Below are 24,966 nucleotides of genomic sequence, written 5' to 3'. Positions count from 1 at the left end.
ATATTCAACTAACAAGTTAGTTTCCAATTCTTTCATGTTTTAAGTTCATAATGATTTTTATTTTAGTAAGTTCATTAATTTTTAATAGAATTATTACTTATCAATGTATTTTTTGTAAAAGCAATGCTTGTAATATTTTGTAATAGTAACACATTCATGATTTTTTTTAACATCAAATATATATATATATATATATATATATATATATATATAATTGTTATTCTAATCTTCATTGAATAAACTTTAAAAAAAATATTTTTGAGTAGTTATTAGGTGTAATAAAAGTTATTAAGTATGACATAAGATTTATAAATTTTGAAGGTTGAAAGGAAATTACATATTTTATTGTTATGTTTTCTACATTTAAAGTATAAGATATAATATTTTATATGTATTGCTTTTAACACCATTACAAATGGTGATTGAAATAATCTAACTTCTACTTCAATAAGATGCATTAATTGAATTTGATATTCTAAATTTTATAGATACAAGATGTTCACTTCTTTATTGTAAGTCCTAAGCTTCAACATAACATACACCTTGCATCAATGACAAGAACATGATATAAACAAATAAACAAGTGAAACTTCTCTCAAAGAAAGATGACAAAATAGAAATAACTTGATATGGATATTAAGAAAGAAACTGGAATGGCTATTGCCAAAAGTGAAGAAAACTAGAGACCCTTGAAACTAGACTGGAAGTAAGAAAGGAGTTGACAATAGTGAAGAAGGCTTTACTCTTGTCTCTATATATACTATCTAACTAAGGGCTACATGGTGATGTTCTATAGGACCTCCAATATAAATTGACTTTGTAGGACACATGCCTTGACTTACAAGGCAAGTTTTTCTACGTGTGGGCCACATAGATAGCTTGGTCTTCAAACTAACAACATGTGTGATACATGGCCAACTTGTTGACCACGTTTCTAATCCAAAAAGTCAATTAAAGATACCTATAAAGTCAAAGCAGAGTCTATGAAGCTTCTAAGAAGCTTCATAGCAAATATTATAGAATTAACTTACTTTTATCTACTTTTACTTACTTCTACCCATTTATACATGTAATTACTAGTTTATATGGGTATGTCCATGACACCTTGTGTTCATTGGTGAAATAAACAATGTTTGAGGAGGGCTACACAAAGAATATGTAGTTAAATTTGTCTTATAAAATTGCTTGATTAAATGAGCTAATTTTTCATGTTAAAAAAAAAATATGTACTAGGATAAGAAGACTTTATATGCAATCATAAGATTTACCTTTGGAAGCACATGACACAAAAGGGAAACAACTAAGATGGTGTCACGGATATAGAAATATAGACTTGAGATCTAATAAGAAGTTCAAAAAAAATTGGTAAGAACTAGATTAATCAGATGAATACAAGAACAACACCAGAGAGGTGAGCTAGAGCTCCAAGAGATGTGTTGTCGAGACTGAAGAACTCTTCAGCCTTGAATCCAATATATACTCCTATTAAGGATGCTTCTCAAGCAACTTCTATTAAGAAGGAAGCTTCTAGAAGGTTCCAGAGACTTGCTTCTAGAAGGTTCTAGAAACTTTTCTCTAGAAGGTTCTAAGGACTATGTCCCTAACATCTTCTACCAACTAAGAAGCTTCTAGAAGGTTCCAGAGACTTGCTTCTAGAAGGTTCTAGAAGCTTGTCTCTAGAAGGTTCTAGAAACTTGTCTCTAGAAGGTTCTAAGGACTATGTCCCTAACATCACCCCCTCCTTTAGCTTCGAGGTCTCTGAGAAGCAATGTTGTTGTCAATCAGTACCAATGCAAGAAAATGAAGATTTGTCACATAACGTCTGCTATGAACTCCAACTGTTGTTCACGAGGTAAGTGGTTCATCGGCCCTTGAAGCCAACGGTAGTGGCCCACTCCTTCAATTTCTGACCAAGCATGAACTTCCGTGTCTTCATTGTGAAATTGTCCTCTAAATATGCCTTCTGGTTGACCATCGTAAGCAGGCTCAGAATCAAATACAATCACCAGTGATCGGTTACTTAGTATCCTCCGTCGTCGTTGTGGTGCAGGTGGTTCTTCATCTTGGGGTCGCCTTCATGAGCTAGTTAGTTGAGATAATCTGACTGGCATAGTATCTATCTCTTGGCTATCCATATCAGAAGACCAAACTATGACTACTGAAAAAATTCTATTTTATCTTGGAAAAAATAACTACATCAACTACGAATTTTGGTCGTGCTCTCCCCCTTTCTTATATTCTTGGGTGAGAAAGCTTCAAAAAGAAGCTATCGTCGAACCGGCTTAGGTTTATGAGGATGTTGTTGATGAAACTCCTGTACCTTTTGTGGCACATTGGCGAGATTTTCAGCTAGCTTCCACGTTCGCTCATTAATATCGTAGCTGCACCAATGAACAAGATACTCCAACTTGCCCCACCTTTGTCCTGAATCCAGTACCTTTTCAACCTCGTATTCCTCGTGGTTCTCGATCTCAATACTAGGTGGCGGACATTGCACTCTTCCAGGAAAAGACGACTCTCGATAAGGCTCCAACAGAGAAACATGAAAGATTGGATGTACCTTCATAGAAGCTGGTAATTCCAAATAGTATGCCATTGGATTGATTTGCTTCTGGATGATAAATGGTCCCAATCTTCGATAGTCCAACTTATCACATGGTCGCTTGGTCTTGATATTCTGTCGAAGAAGCCATGCTTTATCTCCAATTTTGAAAGTAGGTGCTTGATTCCGAAATCTATCTGTAGACACCTTGTAGAATTCTTGAGCGGATTGTAATTGAAGCTTCAACGTATTTTGAAGCTCTGATAGTTGTTTCACAAATCCTTCAACTGCTGGATTGTTATTTGTTGATGGACTCAATAAATCAAGCTTCGGATGATACCCATAGTTGGAAAAGAATGGTGTGTATTGAATCGACCCATGGAGAGTGTTGTTATATGTAAACTCGGCTAGCGGCAGATATGTGGTCCAATTGTCTTGCTGATAGTTGATGTTGTATTGTAAGTATTGTTCCAAGACTTGGTTCACCCGTTCCGTTTGGCCGTCACTTTGAGGATGAAAAGCCGAAGAAAGCTTGATATCCACCTTCAGTATCTCAAAGAGAGATCTCCAAAACTTTGATACGAACTGGGTTCCTCGATCTGATATGATATCATCTGGTAGTCCATGATAACGATACACATTATCGAGAAAGAGCCTTGCTGTGACTTCACTGGACGATGTCTTCTTGCAAAGGACAAAGTGCGTCATTTTTGTAAGCCGATCTACCACGACAAAGATGCTGTCAAATGAGTTCGATGATGGCAGGTCCGTGATGAAGTCCATGGAAATTAAAGACCATGGTCAACGTGGAATCGACAATGGTTGTAGGAGTCCATAAGGGCGATGTCGAGGATTCTTGGATCTTGAACAAATGTCGCAGGAGAGGAAAAAATCTTTCACATCCTTCCATATTTGGGGCCACCAAAAATCTCGAGAAATAAGCTCCAAGGTCTTGTTGAATCTAAAATGTCCCGCAGTTGGAAAATCATGGCGAGATTGAAGAACTCGGAGTCGTACTGGTTCTTTTGGGATATATAACCGCTCATCAAAGTATAAAAGATCTTCCTCCACCTTGAACTTGTCGTCATTGGCACGTTACTTAATATCAATGGCTACTGAATCTTCAATGGTCACGGCACGTACCTGATTCAGGAAGTCAGCATCAATTGGTAAAATAGTAGCGCAAAGCTGAAATTGCTCTGGCTTCAATAATGTCATGCATTGTTGATCAAACGCTACTTCTCCAGCCTTTGGTACAAGATACGATCTCCTCGATAAGGCATCAGATAGGCCTTGCTGCTTTCCAGGTCGATAAGTGATAACAAAATCGAACCTAGATAGCAACATACTCCACCGAGCTTGACGTCGATTTAGGACTTGAGCCGACATGAAATACTCCAAATTCTTGTGATTTGTGTATACGGTCACTAGATGTGCAGCTCCTTCAAGAAAGTGACGCCATTCTTGGAAAGAATCCACTATAGCAAGAAGTTCCTTATCATAGATCTCATAATTGATTTCAGCAACAAAGAACTTTCGAGAATAGAATGCAACCAGATGGAGCTTCTTGTCTTCTCCCATTTGTGAAAGTACAGCTCCTAAAGCAAAATCCGAAGCATCAATTTCTAAATAAAAGGCCTTTGTAAAGTCTGGATGTACCAAGATTGGAGCCGTAGTAAATGCGGTCTTCAGGTCTTGAAACGCCTTCTCTGCTAGAGGTCCCCATTCCAGCTTATCCTTGCATGTCAACTGAGTGAGGAGAGCAGCAACTTGAGAGTAATTTTTGATAAAGATCCGATAGAAGTTAGCAAAACCAAGAAAGCATTGTACGTCTCTAACCGTCTTCACAACCTCCCAGGACACGATTGCTTCCACCTTCTTGGGGTCCATCTTCAAGCCTTCCGTAGTCGCAACAAACCCCAAAAATTCCATCTCTATTTGGTGAAATAAACACTTCTCCAACTTGGCATATAGTCCTCGCTCGCGTAGTTTCTCCAAGACCAAACGAGCATGTTTTTCATGCTCTTCCTCATTTTTGGAGAATATCAAAATATCATCCAAATAGATGATAACAAAATCATCAAGGTGCTCTCGGAAAATGTCATTCATCATATGTTGAAAGACTGCTGGAGCATTGGTAAGACTAAAGGGCATGACATTATACTCAAAATGGCCATACCTTGTATGGAACGCTGTCTTCCAATCATCTCCTTCCTTAATTCGTACGAGGTTGTAAGCTCCCCTTAGATCAATTTTTATAAAGATCCTTGCACGTCCAAGTTGTTCTAAGAGACCAAAAATCAAGGATAATGGATAACGATTCTTCTTTGTTATCTTGTTGAGGCCTCGATAGTCCATGCACATCCGCAATGAGCCATCTTTTTTCTTCACAAATAAGATGGGTGCTCTAGTTGACGATTTTGAATGACGGATGAAGTTCTTGGCTAGATTCTCGTCGATGTACTTCCGCAACTCCGCCAACTTCGTCTGCGATAGATTGTAGATTGGGCCAAAAGGCGGTTGTGCTCCTTCTTTGGACAATCTTATAAACGCTCTTGCTCCAATAATTAAGGATTTTTCTATTCGGGGTTTTCTACTAGGCTTGCTCTTGGGTGGTTTTGTGGAAAAGGTTATCTTCCACAACTTCCAATCTATGGATGGATTATGCTTTTCCAACCAGAAAAGACCAAAAATAATAGGATTTGATGGAGTTCTAATAATATTAAAAATAATATGACTACTATGGCCCTTAAGCGTCACTTCTATAGGTTCTGATTCATGGGTGATACTACCAGACAATAAAGGTCGTCCATCTATGACCTCAACGTGAATAGGTTTGGATTTTTGTACTAAAGGGATCTTATGATGCTTCGCAACTTCTTCGTCTAAGAAACAAGCAGATGCTCCTGAATCTAATAATGCTAAGGTTCTCAGTTTCTGAGGGCCAATAAGCAAAGGGATTGTAAAACAAAGGACAGGTTGAGCGGAAAGAAAAGAATCTGGTTGTTGTTGGGATATTTCACTGTCCAGCCGCACGGTTCTTATTGTGGCTGGGCATCCTCGTTTTCTTGAATAAACGCGCCCCTAGTCTTGATAATACGTCGATTTTTCTTCTTGGGATAGTTTCCAACTTTGTGGCCTTCTTCACCGCAATACAAGCATAGACCTTCCTCCATATGCCGCTTTTTTTCTTCTAGAGTAAGAGATTTGACACGTACCGCATCAATTTGCATGTCTTCTACCTCTGAATGTGAATTCACGCTGCTTGCCGACATAGTTGGGGTGTGGCGAACCGTATGTTGTCTTGAACGTTGGTCTTGGTGACGTTGGAATAGGCGGTTATCGCACTTCACAGCTTGGCTAATAGCTTCATTGAGCGTTTGCGGATCAGGAAGAGTTAACAGCAAATCCTTCACATCGTCCCTTAAACCCCAATAGAATTGACTCATCATGCTTCTTCGTCCCAATTGATGTCGCATGCTAATTGCCTGAAGTCCGATGTATAGATTGATGTAGAATGCATCCTTTGTCGTAATGACCGGATCTTTGTTGTAGCCCATCGAACCATGTCGTGTTCACCAAATGCTTCCGCAAACGCATCCAAAAAGGTTTCAAAGTTGTTTAGTATGGATGATCGTTTCTCAAACAAAGGAGCAAACCATGATAAAGCTTGTCTTGTAAGTAAGGTTCCAACAAGCCCAACACGTGACTCCTTTGTTGGATAGCGTTCGGACTGTAAAACTGTTATCAACCTGATTTGGTTGACGAATCTTTGAAACTTGGAACGCGTACCATCGAACTTGTCCGGAAGGCTAACTCGGAGCTCCTTATGTTGTAGAACCAGTGGTGCTTGTCGAACCTGAGGCAAAGTTGCTTCTCCAAGTGCAGAAGTTTGAGGCTGGTGCAACCTAGATTGTGCCATCCCAAATGCTCCATCATTATGAAGCCTTGCCACGACTCCTTCAATCTCTGCAGTTCTTTGCAATAACGTAGCGAGGGTATTCATGATAGCATCTAACTTGGACTCTGAACTTTCTGTCATATGAAAGTCTTGGCCCCCGACCATTCTAAGAGAAGGACAGAAATGACTCAACAAGAAGACAATATTGGTTTAGAGGAGGGTACTCCGCAACCTCTAAAATGCCTTAAGAGCTTCAAGAAAAGGGGTAATCCACTCTCTCCAAGAAGAATAAGACTCTAATATTGCAACAAAAGAAGTATCAGTTTAGAGGAGGGTAATCCGCAACCTCTAAAATGCTAGTACACTTCCAAGCAGAGGAGTAATTCACACTCTAACAAAGAAGAAACTAGCTCTAATATCTGAGGTGAGTGAAGTCTCGAAAAACTGTCACGGACACAGAAATACAGACTTGAGATCTAACAAGAAGTTCAAGAAGAACTAGCAAGAACTAGATTAATCAGATGAATACAAGAACAATACCAGAGAGGTGAGCTAGAGCTCCAAGAGATGTGTTGTCGAGACTGAAGAACTCTTCAGCCTCGATTCCAATATATAATCCTATTTAGGAAGCTTCTCAAGCAACTTCTATCAACAAGGAAGCTTCTAGAAGGTTCCAGAGACTTGCTTCTAGAAGGTTCTAGAAACTTATCTCTAGAAGGTTCTAAGGACTATGTCCCTAACATCTTCTACCAACTAAGAAGCTTCTAGAAGGTTCCAGAGACTTGCTTCTAGAAGGTTCTAGAAATTTATCTCTAGAAGGTTCTAAGGACTATGTCCCTAACATCTTCTACCAACTAAAAAGCTTCTAGAAGGTTTCAGAGACTTGCTTCTAGAAGGTTCTAGAAACTTGTCTCTAGAAGGTTCTAAGGACTATGTTCCTAACAAGGATAAGTCATTGCTTCTTGAATAAAGAAATTTTTCTCCATTGCAACGTCACTAATTCAAATTTTTACATCTACGCAAGTACCATATAACTCACCTTATATATTATTAGTTGCACATATTATCCATCCATGCTCCATATCAATTGGCTACCTTTGCTTCATGTAATGATCCTTAGACATAAGATTTATTTTCGAGCCGTGGTCAATGAAAGCAACAACTGCTTCATCCATATTTCCAACCTTTACTAATGCCTATGTAGTTGCTCTAGTCCAATACTTTTGAATATAATGACTTGAAATCTCTTTATCCTTATTACTTTGATCATCAAAATATATTCTTTGATTATGATTCTTTTCCTCACTTGTTAATTATTTGTAACAATTATTAGTTTCATCTTCTTCATCCTCATATATGCAAGCATCAATAGCATTACTCAATCCAACTTCTTTCATTAATTGCCTCTTTTGTTTAATACTATCAATAATGACATGATAGAATTCTTTCTTGATAATTTTCAAAATCTTCTTTAATGTGATCTAATCTTAGTATTAATCATATGTTCTTTAAGAACTTTTTTTAAATCTGTTGCTGCATTAACATCCTAAGTAATTTATAAATTATCAAATTATCTTTATTTTTTTATTTTTTATTTTTAAATATTATTAAAATATCTTTTTTAGATAATTTTTAAGAAGTCACTTCATGAGCTTCATCTCCTCAAGTTTGCATCTTAGAAGAATTTCTTTCTCTAGTATCATCAAAATTTATTCTTTTCTTTTCTTCCATTAAAGCTTCATATTGGCTTTTAGTAATATATGCATGTATTGACAAAGCTTCTATAAGATCATCTCAACTTGTAGCACCACAAATTATTGCAACAATCCTCAATAAAGCTACCCCTGCTATCTTTTCTTTTTGCATTATAGAAATGGTAGAAGACCAAACTCCACTTGATTGAATATTTATAACAAAATTTTGTTTGCTATTATTATCTATCCTAGTTCCATAACTTACAGCTTTTATTGCTATAACTCTATGTATTGCCAAATAATCATTAATCAATGCTTTGATACTTTTTTTTATCAAAGTTAGTTTGAAGAAGATCAATAATATCCTTCAATGTAACTTTTCTATTTTTTTAATAAACAATGCTTTGTTGTACCATCTCATTGAATTCACCACAATTTTTTTAAGAATGAGAATCATCATCATATCAAATACATCTTTATACATATCCTTGTTTAAAAGTAGCTTTTGAATTTCTTGTAGAAGTCTTCTCCTCAAGCCTTACAAGTTTGATTTGAAGATCTCGCATCCTACGTACAATCTCGTTAAGTCCCATATCTTCTTTTTTTGGTATAGCCAATCAATTCAATTCTTATGAAAATCTATCTTATATTTTATGTATCTCTTTTGGAGCCATATGAGATAGTGAATATCTTGGGAAGAAGATAAATACCACCTCTTCTTATAGAAGTGGATAATAATAAAAAATTTGAGGTAAAAGAAGTCTTAGAATAAAGGTGGTGCCTACTTAAGTTCAAATATCTTATTCATTGGTATAGATAGAAATATTTGCAAATGCACAAAGGAGCCAGTAAAAAAATCTTATAAATGCAAGAAAGAAGGTCAAAGCTTTTTATCAATGACATCCATGAAAATTTAGATGAAAGATAGCAAACCTTTGTTATAAAAGAAATAAAATTAAGAAAAAATTGCATTCTACCTTCTATCCTTGTTTGTAGTTTTTGTGTAATTATGGCATTAAGAAGATGAAAAATCAATAGCTAATAAATTTAACTCAAGAACCATTATTTTTTGACTTATCAAATAAAATATTATAATTATTGTAGCCTTTAAGATGATATAGTAGAAATAAAGACCTTCAAAAATAACATGGTCTTCTTTGAATAGATGGTAAGATACAATTCATTTGATAACACAACCTAAGAAGAGAGTTTCAATATTTGGTGATTTCATTGGAGATAGAAACAATTCTTAATGGTATTACAAATATTTTATTTGAAAAAAGTTACAATGATCTTGGCAATGATCAAATAATAAGGTAGTCTCTCTACCTTAAAATGAGATATTACCAATGGCTAATAAGACCTATCAATTATATTTTAAAGAAACAAAGATCAAAGTATGTAACAAATACAATTCACTACATCTTAGACTTCTTCAATATGTGATTACTACTCCTCTTGGAACTCATCCCTAGAAGAAGAGATAATGCCATAAACATATATTTATTGTAATTATTATTTAAGTAATATGGATAGATAGAAATAAATAAAAATAGATTAATTTCATAATATCTTCTAAGAATTTTTTTTAAAAACTTCATAAACATTGTTTTGACTTTAAATGTATTTGTAGTTAATTGATAGGTTAGAAACTTGGTCAACAAGTTTATCACATGCCACATATATTAGTAGCTTTCAGAATAAGTTGATTATATGGTGCCTATATAGAAAACTTGTCTTTCAAGTTAAAATACCTATTGTATAAAGTTAATATATTTTGGAGGTCCTATAGAACATTGCGACATAGCTATTAGATAGATAGTATATATAGATGCAAGAATAAAACCTTCTTCACTCTTATCAATTATTTTTTTAATTTGTAGTCTCGTTTCAAGAAGTCTCTAATTTTCTTGTCTTTTGGCAATAGCCATTCTAGTTTCTTTTTAATATACATATTTTTTTATTTCTATTTTTTTATCTTTCTTTCAAAAAGTCTCACTTATTTATTTACTAGCGACAATAATCCTAAATTAATTGGATTATAAGAAGATTTAATTATATTAAATATTATTAAGCTATTATAACTACTAATTGCTATATCTAAAAGAACTATTTCATGGATAACATCTTTGAAAGACAATAAACAACCATAAATTATTTCTATATATATATATATATATATATATATATGGGTGATTTTTTTAATTAAAGATATTTCTTATTTTTAATAAAGTCTTTATCTATAAAGCAAGTTGAGGCTCCTAAATCTAATAAGGCTAAAACTTTGTGATTTTGTGGATTTAAAAAAATTTCTATTGTAAAATAAGGTGAAGGATTTGACAAGAAAAAAAGACCTTTGCTAGGTGTCACATAAGATTTTAGCTGCATGGTTCTTATTATAATTGAAAAAACTTGATTTTCAACAAATTGTTTATTTTAGCAATCATGCTTCTTATTTTATGGTTGTGTTGCTTCTTTGGATAATATTAAATAATGTACTTAGATTTTCCATAATATAGGCACAATCCTTCTTGACAATATCAAATCTTTTTTTACTCAATAAAAAATTTGAAACGTATCATATCAATTTGTATAGATTTTGATCTTAATGAATAAGTTTTTATAAACTTAGATGCTGCTACTATGACTTGACTTGTATCTTTTTAATCAAATCTTTATTCTTGGCATCTTTTAAAGAGTCAATTGTTGCATGCAATGACTTGAGAAATAAATTGCTTTAATGAATCTATTTTTGGTATTACCAATAATAAATCTTTGATGCTATCTTTTAATCCATATTAAAATTGATTAATAAAGGTGTTGTCATTTCAATCCATGTTGCAAGCAAGATTTTAGAATTCATTAGTATATATAATAGTTGAATATGATTCTTATTGTAAAGATATGAATTTGATCTTTGCTATCCCTCCTTGATCACTTTTTTTAAATGTGGCTACAAAGACTTTCAAAAATGGATTTAAATCATAGAATAGTTATAAATCCTTTTCCATCAAAGATACAAATCAAGAGCAAGCACTTCCAAAAAAAAATAGATCTATGAATCTAACTTGAGTAAATCCATCACTGTATTAAGAAAGATGCAACATTAGAAAAAAAATTATTTGTTGTGAAAACCTTCAAGACTTTGATCTTGTTCCATTGAACTTCTTTAACATACTTAACTTTACCTCTTTCATACTTGTAATAGTAAGGCTCCTCAGATTTTGTTGTGAATTTGATCTACTTGCTTCTCTCAATTGTATAACTTCGTAGTATGAGTCCAAATTCCACCATTCTATGAAACTAATACTACACAATAGATTCAAGAGGTAGAATGGAAAATTCCAAATTATACAATAGCAAAATTAATTTAATTATAGGTATTTATAATTTAATTTAATTTATTTCTTCTTACCAATAGTTATCAATGTTAATTAATATTTTATTATTATTATTATTAATTAATATTCTAAATCTTATCACTTTAGTCCTAATTAATCCAATTTAAGGAATTAGGCTAGGATTTGTACTATCAAAGGTAACAACCCTCAAAACTCTACAAAATTAGATTTTTCTTATATAAATCATAATCATATTTATTTAATTATCATAAAATAAAATAAAATAAATTTAAATTTGGTAGCATAATTAAGAGCTCATATTTGGCGTAAACTTTGAACTTTATTGTTGATCTCTTTTATAGGCATTAAAATACTACCTCTATGGTTGATATTAGAGATACATGAGATTTCTATGCTACTAGTATTAACAAGCTCATAAAGATTTGAAATGGTTACAAATCTATTCACTTTTATTAAGAGTAGCATCTATAATTTTTCTTTCTATAGATAATTCAAATAAATCTATAAATTAAATTAGATAAAGGTAATTTATAACTTCTAAAATAAAATAAAAATTTCTACAAAAAAAGATAGTTTAATCTCTTTAAAGAAAAAATCACTATTAGGAAACTAAAATATTAGATTAAAGGTGAATAATCCGCAACCTTTAAAATCCAATAATAAGAGTGGGATAATTCATTCACTTCTAAAAATAAGAAAAAAACAATGACTTAGCACTCTTATCAAACTATAAAAGACTTAAATCTGAAAGAGCCAAAAATTCAATATACTCTTATGTAACTCAAAAAGAAAAGATATTCATTCAAAATTAATATTGTATTAAAATTGGAATAGCTATTGTGAAAGATAAAAAGACTAGAAAGTCTTGAAATAAGACTAAAGACTTGAAAGGCATTGATAAGAGTGAAGAAGGCTTCACTCTTTCCTCCATATATATTATCAAGTAGGTGCTATATGGCAACATCCTATAGGACCTCCAATATGTGTCTGATTTCCAAGACATATGTCTTAATTTATAAGACAAGTTTCTTACATACATGCCACATTGTTAACTTGAACTACAAGCTATTTATTATTCATACTATCAACACTTATTAGTTCTCCAATTATACATGTTCAATTCATAAATGATTGTTGTTGTAAATGCATATTATGGATGTTAATTTTGTTGTCAATTTTATTACATGCATCTTCCTTGAACAATCTGCAATCTTGTATTTTTGCATTTTTTTAGAGCTTTTTCAATGTAGATTTTGAAATTTCTAACTTAATTGCTTTGTAGGTCTAAAAAATAACTATCTATAAGGAAGATTATATTCTTTATTTTTCTTTATTAAAAAATCCCTAATTAATTCCTAATTTTTTTTTGATATTACTTCATACTGTTGTATTGCAATTGCTTATAGTATCTAAAATCTAATCAAAGCATATAATATATTCATAAGTCCAAATTTGTATTAGAATTATTAGTAAATTAATTTAAAAAAAATTTATTTTAAGACTTTTTTTTGGTTTATTTTTTTATTTTAAAAAAATTTGATTATGGTGTTTAAATTCTATGAGACCTAAATAATAAGTATGAAGCCTCAAGTAGAGATTTGAAAACTAAAGGTGACTAAAAAATTACTAAAAGCCTAGTTTAGAAAGATGAAAGTAAGGTATGGAGAAAGAAGAACAAAAAATGGAGGTCTTCAATTTCTTTGGCCAATGGTTATGTCCAATAGGCTTTCAATAGGTTATACACAACTGTTTTAGAGAGTTTCAATGACTTCATAGAGTATGTTAAAAAAATAAGAGAAGATTGTATATCTTAGGATTTGGATTATAATTTATATGTAAATTTTAAGAGATTCATAATTGAGATGAAAGAAAATTAGTTGTTTCAAGTTAGGGTGTGGATTTCAAGTATATTCTCAATCTTTTAAAGATATAAAGGAGTTGTATGGAAGCTTTTAAAGATTAAAGGTGCAGTTGTAAAGTTGATTTCAAGAACTATGTCTTACATAGAAGAATTATTATATCTAAAGTTTGAATAGAGGAGATATAATGAACTGAAAGTAATAAATTTAATTTTGGTAACTTTTAAAAATACATCATTACTTTTAAAAAAAATTGAAACCATTTGGATAGCTGAATTGAAAGATATAAATTTTTGGATTTTGAAAAAAATGCTCATTTTAGATAAATAAGATTTAATTTTTTTTTTATATATGTTTTGGATATTTTTGTATATTTAAGACTTAAATATTTGATGTAATTGCTCATATAGAAAAAATATTTATATTAATTTGGAATTTTTTTATTTTAAAAATTGATTGAATAATTAACATTAGCTAAAAGTTTAATGCTTTCTTAAAATAAATTCTCTCTATTTTTATAATACTCTCTCCCAACACTAATATTGATAGCACTTGAAAAGATAAAAAGTACAAGACTAATATTAATAGTACTTAGAAAAATCAAAAGTACAAGATTAATATTAATAGCACTTGGAAAAATTAAAAGTACAAGACTAATAACTTCAAGTACTAAAAGTATCAATTCAAGACTAAATAATTGCAGAGCAAGCATGATCATGCATAGCAATAGATTTCTTAAGTTTGCAAGCATTGAATATGTATCAACATTTGTCATACTTAATTTTATTATTTTTTTTAAAAACCTTTTTTTTTGTACATTAAAATACTTAAATTTACAAAATTTTCTTTTGGAAGACATTATCTTCTTAAATCTTCTTTTTTATACTTAAACTTATATATCAAATTCCATAATTCTATTATAAAAATTATTTTTGAGTTCAAAAAATTAATTAGGCCTATTTTTAATAAGTGAACATTTATCAAGCCTATCTTTAAAAAAAATCTTGTAATACCATAAATTTTAATGTAATTATTATTCTTTTAAAATATTATCTTCATTGATTTTAGAAGTAACTTTTTATTTGTAATATTACTTGATTTAAATATTTCTAATATTTTTTTTCACATCATCCATTTTTGAAGTGATTATTGAAGTTATCTAAATTATATCTATCTTGATGCTAAATAATCACATCAACAAATGTTATTAGTCTCTTATAATATTTTTGAAATTTTTTATTTTATTTTATTATTTAAAATCTTTAAATATTTAATTCACATAGAAGTATCTAAATTTTTTATGTATTAAAACTTTGATTCTCACATCATCAATTTTTACTGTTGTAAAAGTGTTTTATATAAAATAGTTTTAATTTTTTTCAAAAAAATATTAAAATTATAAAATCATCAAAATTAAATATTATTATATATATATATGTGTTAAATGTTTAGAACAAATACTATTGTGCTACATATTTTAGCAATAATATTAATGAAAAGAATAATAAACATCTATTTCACCCAGTATGTGATTATTTATGCTTACAAAAGTGAAATTTTTGAGAGGTTCCATACCTGTGGTTTGTTGAAGCAATCTTATCTTTTAAAACCTATAATAATCCAAGTGCTTCAACAAGTGTGATTCAAAGAAAGTTGATAATATCGATTCTTTAATTGAAATATGATATAACAATATCTAGCAATCGAGGAGGAAAAACCTCAACAATAATTTTTTCAAAAAATAATATTAATTTTTCTTTAAAACTAAAAATTAAAAATATTCATTCAATATGGAGTGAAAGAAGGAAGACATAGCACAATTTGTGACTACAATACATCCATTTTGTAGAAATGTAAATACGTGCAAGATATCCTTGAGCAATGTGAATCAAATTAAATGCTTTTTTAGAGTAAAAAACTCAAGAATTTTTCTAGGCTCTATATTATTGCACATGCCAAGTAACAATTGAATAATGACATTATAGAGGAGAATTTTGACACATGGAATAAAAAATAAGACTAAAGACTTTACAACAAGTCTACTTTTCTACTACATGAGATGTCAATCAGTGGTTGTTCTACTTCCACATGTAAGTCCTTGAGTAGCATTTCAAGCCACATAGCCTCTTTTGATGAATTGACTAATGCTCTATATTTTGCTATTGATGATTATAAAGCTACCATGGGTTGTTTTTTAGATGACCATGATATTGGAATTGTACCCATATTGAATATGACTCCAATGGTGGATTTGACTTGTCTTATATTCCCAATCCAATCAAAATCCAATCAAAATCCAATAACTTGAAAGATTTGTTTGATTGTAGTTTGAATATGATGTTCCATAATTTTAAGTACTCTTGATGTAACATAATATTCTTTTGGCTATTAATAAATGAAATTATTGAGGTCTTGCCATAAATCTACTTACAAATCTTCTTGCAAATTTTATGTCCAATTGGATGTAGATCAAATGTAATCGTTTTCCTACAATATAACAATAATGTATAGTGTCTATTTCATCCTCCATATCTATTTTGAGTTTTTTTTTTTTTTTTTTTTTTTTTTTTTCTCGTCCATGGAAATTATTGTAGATGCACAATTCTCCATTCCAAAATTTGTCAATATATTTTATATATAAGCCTTTTGGATCATAAATATTCCTTCTTTTACCTATATGCATTTTGTTTTTAAATATAGAGTAACTTTCTTTTTTGACAATTTTGACATTTCAAATTTTTCATATATTTTTTTCTTCAATTTGATTAATTTTTTTATGCAATTTCTCATCATAAGAAGATTATCTCCATATAGTGCAAGAAGAATAATTTTGCCATGTGATATTTTTGAATATAGATTATGATCTCCATTGTCTTGCTAAAACTTGCTTCTTTTAGGTAGGAGTCTAATTTTTTGTACCATATTCAAAATAATTGTTTTAATTTATATGATACCTTATGTAGTCTATGTACCATTTGTTCCTTATTGTTCATGATATAATTTCCAATTTTTTTGAGTGGCAATCAATATCATGGCTGTAATCATTGCCCATTTTATTACTGGTGCAAATATTTCTTCATAGTCAATTCTCTTTTTTTGTTCAAATTCCATGGCAACTAATCTACCTTTATGTTTTTGAAGTAATCCATCCGTATTTAATTTTTCTTTATAAATCCATATTGTAGAAATTATAAATTTACCTATTAAAAGACTTGTGAGATGCCACATTTCATTTTTATGTATAGAATTCATTTTCTTTTTTTCTATTGCTTGCATCTAGCTTTTGTGTTTTGAAGCTTTGTAATATGAATTCGGTTCTAAATTTGAAATCTACATAAGCCCCACAAAATAGTTCTAGAGATTTGTTTTGAAAATTCACTCCCATAGGTAGTCTATATAATAAATATATTGTACTTTTTGCTATGTTTGGCTATAAATAAATGGACAATTTTTCATGCAATAACATACTTCAAACTTTTTCAATGATGGTGCAATTTCTTCTTTCAACTACCCCATTATATTGGGGTGTGTATAGCTATGTATATTGGCATGTAATGCCATATTTTAAACAATAGTTCAAGAATTCTTGTGAGGTAAACTCTCCCCCATTATCCATTCTTATTTGCTTAATTAATTTTCCTGTTTGTTTGTCAATCATGGTTTTAAATTCAACAAATTTACCAAAGGTTTGGCTTTTTTTTTTAATAAAGCAATTCCTAGAGTAGTCATCAACTAGGAGCAGAAAATATTTTGTACCTGACAATGACCCCACCGGAAATGGTCCACATAAATCTGCATGTAACAATTCTAAAATTTCTTGTGATCTACTTGCTCCTTATCTAGATATTGGTTCTCAAGTCTGCCTTCCTTTGAGGCAATACTGACATATAGTTATAGTTGCATTAAATCCAGGAGTGTGTTCAGAATTTAGTATCATAAGTGTTGAATTTCATGCGTGCCCGAAGCGGCAGTGCCATAACTAGGTAATTTCTTTTAATGCCTGTGATATATTTACAGTATTAATTTTGAAATATTGTTCGAGAGTTCGACTGTGATTCACTAATATTGTCGGCTGTGGGATCTTGTCATTGATCAGTTTGTATAGGTTGGATCGTTCATCCAAGTAACCCAATATAGCTACCTTTGGTAGATTTGTTCGAGTTACAGTAAAGCATTGATTCCTTCCAAAAACAATCAAATAACCTGTATTTCGGACATACTCTCCAACTGATAGAAAATTTTGCTTCAGGCCCGATACATAAAATCATCGGGGAGGCAATTTGTTTCTTCGTTTTGAACCATTATGTCCACATTTCCTTGTCCTCTCACACTATGCGATTTGCCATCTGCGGTAGCAACCGCACCGTGTTGGGACGGTGATTCCAAATTCAAAAAAACACTCTGACTTCCTGAAAAATGGCTTGATGCGCCGCTATCGATAACCCATTCCTTATCCTGCGATGATACTATTGAAAGAACTTGCAGAGCCTTCTGAATTTCTTCCGATGTTGGAAAGTTACTCCTCGAAATTTCTTTCGCACTGTTGGCTCTTGATTGATGTTGATTTGGTACTGGTGCTCTACAAAACCAGGCTATATGCCCTGATTTACCGCATCTATGACACACTTGTTCGCTTCTTCGCTCTCTGTACTGTGATCAGTTTTGTGGTCCTCCCTTACAAAACAAGCTACTTGATGAGCTCGCAGTTCGATGTCCGAACGTAGTCCTGAACTTGTCGATGTTGTTGTTCCTGAAATTTAATACAAGTGCCTCTCCGTTCTGCTCCTTGCGCTGTTTAAACGCCATCTCTTCGATGTACAAGCGACTCGCTAGATTTTCTAGAGTTGGTGCATCCTTCTCGGATCGCAGCACCCTTACAAACGTTTCGAATTTTGCGGGAAGTATTTTCAATATTTTATGAACTGCCACTATATCTGATGGAAGTTGATTTATTTCTCTCATATCATTTATGAAATCATACACGTTTTGCATAAAAATTGAAATCGTCATTTTGTCTGTCATGCTGAGATTCTCCCACTTATCAAGGATTTTCATGACATCTGCCATTGTCTGAGTTGAATAAACATTAGCAAGTATTTTCCATGCCACTGCAAGATTAGTTATGGCTAAAATGTATGGTTTTACTATGTTTGTCAGCAAAAGTCTAAGAAAACCCATAGCTCGCATTTTTCTCCTTTTGATGAGTTCTTATTCTTATGATGTTTGTGGCGCCGTGTTGTTGTCAACTCCTTCAAGTGTGTCCATTTCTTCCAACTCGTGCTCCGTTGTGGTTGTGTTTGAAGAGGCTTTGTTTTCAGACGTTGCTCTCCTTGTACTATGTCTTTTTGACGTCGTTTCAATCGAGGCCACTACTTCCCATAGATCCTCTTTCTAATGCGCTCTGGATTGTACTCCTCCAAGACTTATAATTTTTTAGTCCCACTAACATCTTCGATTGCGCTATCACAAGATCCATTATACTCATGAAGTTACTCCTGTTCATCACTTTCTCTACTACCTGGTTTGCTCTGATACCACATTACACATGCCAAGTAACAATCAAGTAATGACATTATAGAACAGAATGACGACACAGGGGATCAAAAACGAGACTTAAATGTTTGCAACAAGTCTGCTTCTCCACTACAGGAGCTCTCAATCTTTACTGCCAAGAACTGCTTAGTTCATCTTTCTTATACAAATTTACCAGCGTGCAAAACAGATACCCGGTCTAGGTACATACCCAACGCGAGGGATGAGAAGCCTAGACACTAGGGCGTCTCGCTAACATATATTGCATACGATACCTTGAAACACACTCAGATACGATGAAAGTCTGCAAGTTAAAAAGATTGCTTATGTCGTTATGAACAAGTAAATTCTCAAATTCAAGCTGGAAACTTGAGAGGCACAATTGCTTACCGGAATGTTAACAATATGGAAACTGGAGTCTCCGTGCTTCCATGAGCCAAGGAATCATGCGGGCTTCCTTTGTGATCGATGACAATCTGCTTGCCGAGAAAATGAGTCGTAAAAGCGGATTACCAAAAGATCAACGGTCACTTCTCAGTTAGTATCGATTTAATTAGATTGTTCGGTATCCAGCTAAGGAAATAATAATGTACACGTGCAACCTTGGTGGAAGGAAAGGCTCGCCTTCTGGAGATTGTATTTAGATGCTGCCCCAAGGAAAAAAAATTGATTCCTATATAATCGTGTTTCCGGTGCAATGGTTCCAAAGTTGGGCACTTTTCCTGCCATGAAGTAACGCTCTCATTCTAACGAGGTTTGTGACTTGAGCTCGCAATGCTGTCATTGCCGATAGAAGGTCTTGAAGACTGATGGCCCTCGAGCATTTTCACTACCTGAGCCATACTCGGTCGATGAGAGGGTAGACTGCTTGTACAAAATAGTGCAGTGTCTACAAACACGGCCACTTCTTCATCAGGGCATGTGCCTACCAGCAAGCCATCTAAAACTACTGCAAGATTTTTCTCGTCAATCATGTTGCGGACCTGCAGCACAACAGTAATCTCGTGAACGTTCTAACAAGTGAGAGCAAGCTTCTTTTTTAGGTTGAGCAATAAGGAGATTTTCTGAGCTCACAACACTAAAAAAAGGTCAGTTTCTTACTGATTGAGGAAGACTAATTCCACTATCTTTGAATAAATTGTCACAAGGATGTCTTCCGGTGACAAGCTCTAAAAGAACAACGCCAAAGCTGTAGATATCCACTTTCTCGGTAGCAAGGCCGGTGGCGACGTACTCTGATGTTGGATACCACACACATTCAACCGTGAAATCAAAACTTTGTATCGTCAACAGGCATCATATAAAAATACGACTAAAAAAAGGACCTGAAGCACCATTAGACACAAGCATTAGAGTTCTTACCAGGGGCAAGAAACCCGAGAGTTCCCGCCACCATCGTAGTGACATGTGTTTTATCGAGGTCCATAAGCTTTGCGAGTCCAAAATCAGACACACGGGCCTCTAGGTCAGCATCTAAAAGTATATTACTGCTCTTGACGTCTCGGTGAATGATTCGAGGGACACAATCATGGTGTAAGTACGCCAGGCCTCGAGCAGCTCCAATCCCTATCTTCGCTCGCGTATCCCAATCCAGAGGCTGTAGTCCTGCTGCTTCGTATTCTGCTTACATGAAAATACGCACCTTGTCGAACACCTCTGAGTTAACATCGGCCTGTTGAACAGACATGAGACGAGCAGTACAAAATAGTAGGGGATGATGACGCACCATATAACCATGTGTCCAAGCTCCCGTTCCCCACCAGGTCATAAAGAAGAATGTTGATATTTGGTGCACTGTAATGGCCACGAAGTGTAACCAAGTTCTTGTGTTTAAGATCTGCCAGGGCCTCCAGCTCTCTTTCGAACCCTCGATCTCGGTCAATTCCGCGGATCAATTTCTTGACTGCAAGTGCAGTTTGATCATCTAGGACAAGCCTATACACCGTACCAAAGCCACCGGTTCCGATTATGTCTTCAGCAGTAAGCTTCTCGATTTTCTCCATTAGGACAGTCGTTGAGAGATTCGGTTTACCCGCCATTTGAAACAATACCACCTTTCCACCTACATCCAAGGTCGGAAACCATTTCCAGAGTTTCAAATGACACTTACCGTTGCAAGAATGATTACGAACTTCTTTTTTTCATCTGTGTGTGCAAATGGTTTGTTTGTCATTGTGGCACAAGCTGACCAACGCCATGAGCACAGTTATGGAAACGCTGAAGCGATGAACACTATTTGAAGCTTATTCAATGCATATTCAAAGCTCATCTACGGATAAAAAGAGGTTGTACCAGAGAGTTTGATTTCACAAACGTTACGTTGTCGTGTACGCCGCCAATACCAGAGACCACCTAAAAACAGCTTGGATATTGCAAGAGTAGCAACACAAACGATGACGATGACAACTATGCTGAGCTTCTTGTTCTTCACAAATTGCACTCCGCTGCTCTTGGAAACCGCTGCCACACGATATCAACTCATAAGAATCCAATGAGTATGGCCAAGGCAAATTTAGGAATAATTATGAACAACAAGCGCACCTCGAAGAGTCGAACAAGCACTACCTTACATGCTGAAACTTCTTATATATACAATATCACATACACTCACCAAAAACGACGGGAGAAGCTGCATTAATAGTAGTGTCGGTATTTTCCGCGATTGATCTTCTAGTATCACAAGCAAGAGTGATGGGAAGGCCGCAAAGATTGTTGAGCTGATATCTGGTTCATTGCAATCAATCACATAGAAAAATAACTCCAATCTTGCATGTCGCGAAATCTGGATTGTATTCACTATAACCGTAGATTTCAAAGGTAAATTACCACAGGGATTAAGGTTGGCTTACGAGGCAATAGAGAGGGATGACAGCACCCCTCCTTGTGGCAGAAGCCCTTGAAGATGATTCATTGACAAGTTTCTGCAATAGTTATGAAAATTCTTGACAAATTATTAGAGGAAAGCGAAAGAATTCTCAGAGAAGAATACACGGGGATGGTTGGTGGTGTGCGTATTTCAGAACATGTTTTATGAACACTGAATATTAAATTTTAATAGTCTGCTCAACTGAAAACTTCATAATCATACCTACCAATCTCAAATGTAAAGCCACGTTGAGGATTTCTTCCGACATGCAGAATTGTAACCCAAACCTTACTTACAGAGTCAAAAGTTGAGTCAATTGATTCAAGCTGCTCGGTATTGCGCCTTGCAACTGGTTATTTGACAGGTCTCTGCAAATCCCCATCATTATCATTAGTGAATATAAGTGATTACCCTTTTTGAAAGCTAACACATAAAACAGAATCAAACGATGGGCATGTGTCTCAACGCATACAATTCCACGAGATTTTGTAACAGGCCCAGCTCTGAAACACAGGGAATCGTGCCCGACAACTTGTTAGAATTCATGTTTCTGCAAGATTAACGAAAGGTTCAATGGACGTTACTTATAAGATCTGCATTTCCTCCAACTTGTATCCATCAATCCAATGAGTACTATCCTGAGATTCGAAACACCAAAAAAGCAGGAATAGCCACTAAGACACAGGGAATATTACGTACAGACTTTTTAAGCTCCTGGAGCACCCCCAATGTGACGGTATTTCACTCTCCAAATGGTTTGTTGATAAGTTTCTGCGGAATCCGACAGGCATCTCAGATGTTCAGAATAAATTGAAAGGAGTACTTTTTTCTTGTATGCATGGATATTAGCTCATATAAAGACAATACAAACGTTTCTTTTCGCCAACTTACAATGCTTGCAGCCACTTAAACTTGCTCGTATCCAGGGTTAAATTGCCGCGTAGTTTCCTGTCTGCCAAATTTCTACACCTTGTGATTGGGTATTAGCGTACTTATCAATTTCGAACGACCTGATATTTGAGAGTGTTCTAAGGTTCGAGATTCATAGCATTGTGCACAATGAGCAGGTCCGCCATCAAGCAGGAAAGGGTGGAGAGGTGCTCACATGACCAACACGTAAAATTCGTTGGAACACTGGATACCAGTCCAGTGACAAGGTGTTGTGTGTGACGAGTTCCAATCCTCAAGGCCGCTTTCGCCGACAGCGGCATTAGAAACAAAGTCAAGAAGAGCATAACCTGCACACAATTTGATAGCTGTCAAGCCCATACAAGAAAAAGAAAATGTAAAACTATTACTTGCGTATCGTCTGCATTGAAAGGTAGCATCGCTAGTTCTAATTCATGTGGGTGTTTGAGAAAAGAGGACACGTTGGGGTCTAACAATGACGAGATTACAACGGCGAAAGATAAAAAAGAAAAAAGAAAAAAGACTGCTTAAATCTGTAGGGTATGAGTTGCAAGTATCTGAGTGAATAAGGGCCGAGCTAAGTCGAACCTGAAAACCTTTCTCGACATCGGACATGTACGTATGACGCATGCACGTGAACACATTTCTCAAGTAGAGCCCTATACAGAAGATGCGATGTCGATATTACCAAACAGACAGCAAAAAGTGACTGCTCTGACAAAATGTAAAATATGGAGGAAAGAACACCTTCAGAATTCAAAGCTGTGCTGGAAATCGGAATGAGGTAAATGCAGAGGAGCATGACTATTATGCTCCATGGCCAAGCAACGAACGACCCCATCAAATTTGTACATTCTTGACTAATTTTGGAGAGCTGCTTCTGTTGACAAACCATCTGTCAGCCTATTCCTGTGATTGCTGCGTAATCCTGGCGCTCGGAACCGCAATATGAATGGTGACAATCCGCGATGTTTAGACTTAGCAGAGTAACTAGAAAGGAAATTTCAGAGGATGGCTAAATTTCTTTCCGAAGCCGGTCAAACAGTCAAAGCCTTATACATGCAGCGAACACAAGTATTCACAACGGAATCCGCCCTTCAAGACGCACTGTAAGGGCGCGATGCATGCAAGCGGTAAAAAAGTTACCCAGAACTCGATCGATTTGATCACGTTTTCTACCAATTTCTGAGGAACGAAGTGACAGACCAGGAAAGCCTAACCCAAAAACCTGTTCTGAGTAAACAGGACGTAACCCTCAACCCTCAGAAGTAATTACACATGATCACTCCCACAATGCTCCTAACCTCTACAACCGCAGCTTCACAGTAAAATGATATCGATCTGAAGAGAAGAAGATCGAACACGAATTTCCAGCCTGAATCAATCAACAAGAATCTCACCCAAGGACAATCTCACGCTATTTTATTCACCTTCTCAACATCCAAGTACACGTAGAATTCACGGACGTCAAAGATTACTCCAGACTACAAGAGAAATTAGCAAAGCATTCCAAAAATCCTTTTCATCAATGATTTCCTTAACTTCGGGTCGTTGCAGCAGAAGCAGCAGCAGCAGCAGCAGACTTGCAACCCCAGCGATGAGAAGTGCTTGGCAAACAATCGACTGAGAAGTAAAATTCCTACAGCAGAGCGACGGACCCAAAATACAAGAAGAACGACTCGACTGCTGCTGCTGCCGCTTTTACGAAGATACTCTTAGCGATCGGTGTGAAGCAGTAGCAGTGCTCGTGCTCACGCACCCTGATGGGGACGATCGACCCAACAACTCCGTGTTCCACTGTTCACTCTTCATATCTGAGCTTCGAGGCGCCATGCTTGTGCACCAAAAGACTAATTTGGTTGAAAATTAGCGATGTGTTCAGTTTGCGTAGCTTCGGGCACAACGTAGCCGATGGTTTCGGCAATGCTCGGGGAATAGCTCAGAAACGGATCGGGAAACAAATTGCGAGGGTGGGTGGGTTGCCTGCCTGCCTAGGAGGAGGAGGAGCCTCGAAAGCCACGCCTGATGGCCATTCTTACTCTGTTTTGCTGCGACGGCGTTGAATGTGGCTACCGACACCGAGACAAGGATGATGTAGATAGGCGTCGTTGGAGGCTGTTCTTATGGAAAAATTGGTTTTTTTGAATGATTTTTGAACACAGCGTATCTTTACTCCATGATGATGTTTCTGCATGATACCACATGGACGTTGCCTAAAAACCTTGGGATCAATATGTTTGTTTTTTTTGCTTTTCTTTCTGTTTTTCTTTCAATGTTTTGTGATACGTTTTTTGCGAAATT

At 34.6% G+C, this 24,966-nt stretch overlaps 1 protein-coding gene across 8 annotated transcripts; it reads right to left on the bottom strand.

Moving 5' to 3' along the window:
- Window positions 1-18,291: 18,291 nt before the first annotated feature.
- Window positions 18,292-24,674, bottom strand: LOC112283908 (receptor-like serine/threonine-protein kinase At1g78530). 8 transcript variants are annotated; one of them, XM_090251266.1, is made up of 15 exons: window positions 24,425-24,674; window positions 23,413-23,545; window positions 22,862-22,994; window positions 22,648-22,719; window positions 22,456-22,527; window positions 22,229-22,306; window positions 22,053-22,124; window positions 21,740-21,811; window positions 21,502-21,614; window positions 21,183-21,350; window positions 20,617-20,952; window positions 20,253-20,510; window positions 19,992-20,125; window positions 19,281-19,873; window positions 18,292-18,886 (listed from the first exon to the last, which is right to left on the bottom strand). In XM_090251266.1, exons 2-14 carry the CDS (start codon window positions 23,504-23,506, stop codon window positions 19,637-19,639), a joined length of 1,839 nt encoding a protein of 612 aa, XP_090107392.1. In that variant the 5' UTR covers window positions 23,507-23,545; window positions 24,425-24,674; the 3' UTR covers window positions 18,292-18,886; window positions 19,281-19,636. The 8 variants fall into 8 exon arrangements, with proteins under 8 accessions (XP_090107392.1, XP_090107391.1, XP_090107393.1 ...); XM_090251265.1 differs by lacking the exon at window positions 23,413-23,545 and adding an exon at window positions 23,254-23,324 and having other exon boundaries at window positions 24,425-24,635; XM_090251267.1 differs by lacking the exon at window positions 23,413-23,545 and adding an exon at window positions 23,254-23,324 and having other exon boundaries at window positions 22,648-22,708; window positions 24,425-24,563.
- Between the last annotated feature and the right edge of the window lie 292 nt (window positions 24,675-24,966).

The sequence above is a fragment of the Physcomitrium patens genome, chromosome 6, assembly GCF_059467195.1.
Source record: "Physcomitrium patens ecotype Gransden chromosome 6, ASM5946719v1, whole genome shotgun sequence".
In the NCBI taxonomy this organism is placed as follows: Eukaryota; Viridiplantae; Streptophyta; class Bryopsida; order Funariales; family Funariaceae; genus Physcomitrium; species Physcomitrium patens.
This window is presented reverse-complemented; position numbering and strand designations above follow the sequence as displayed.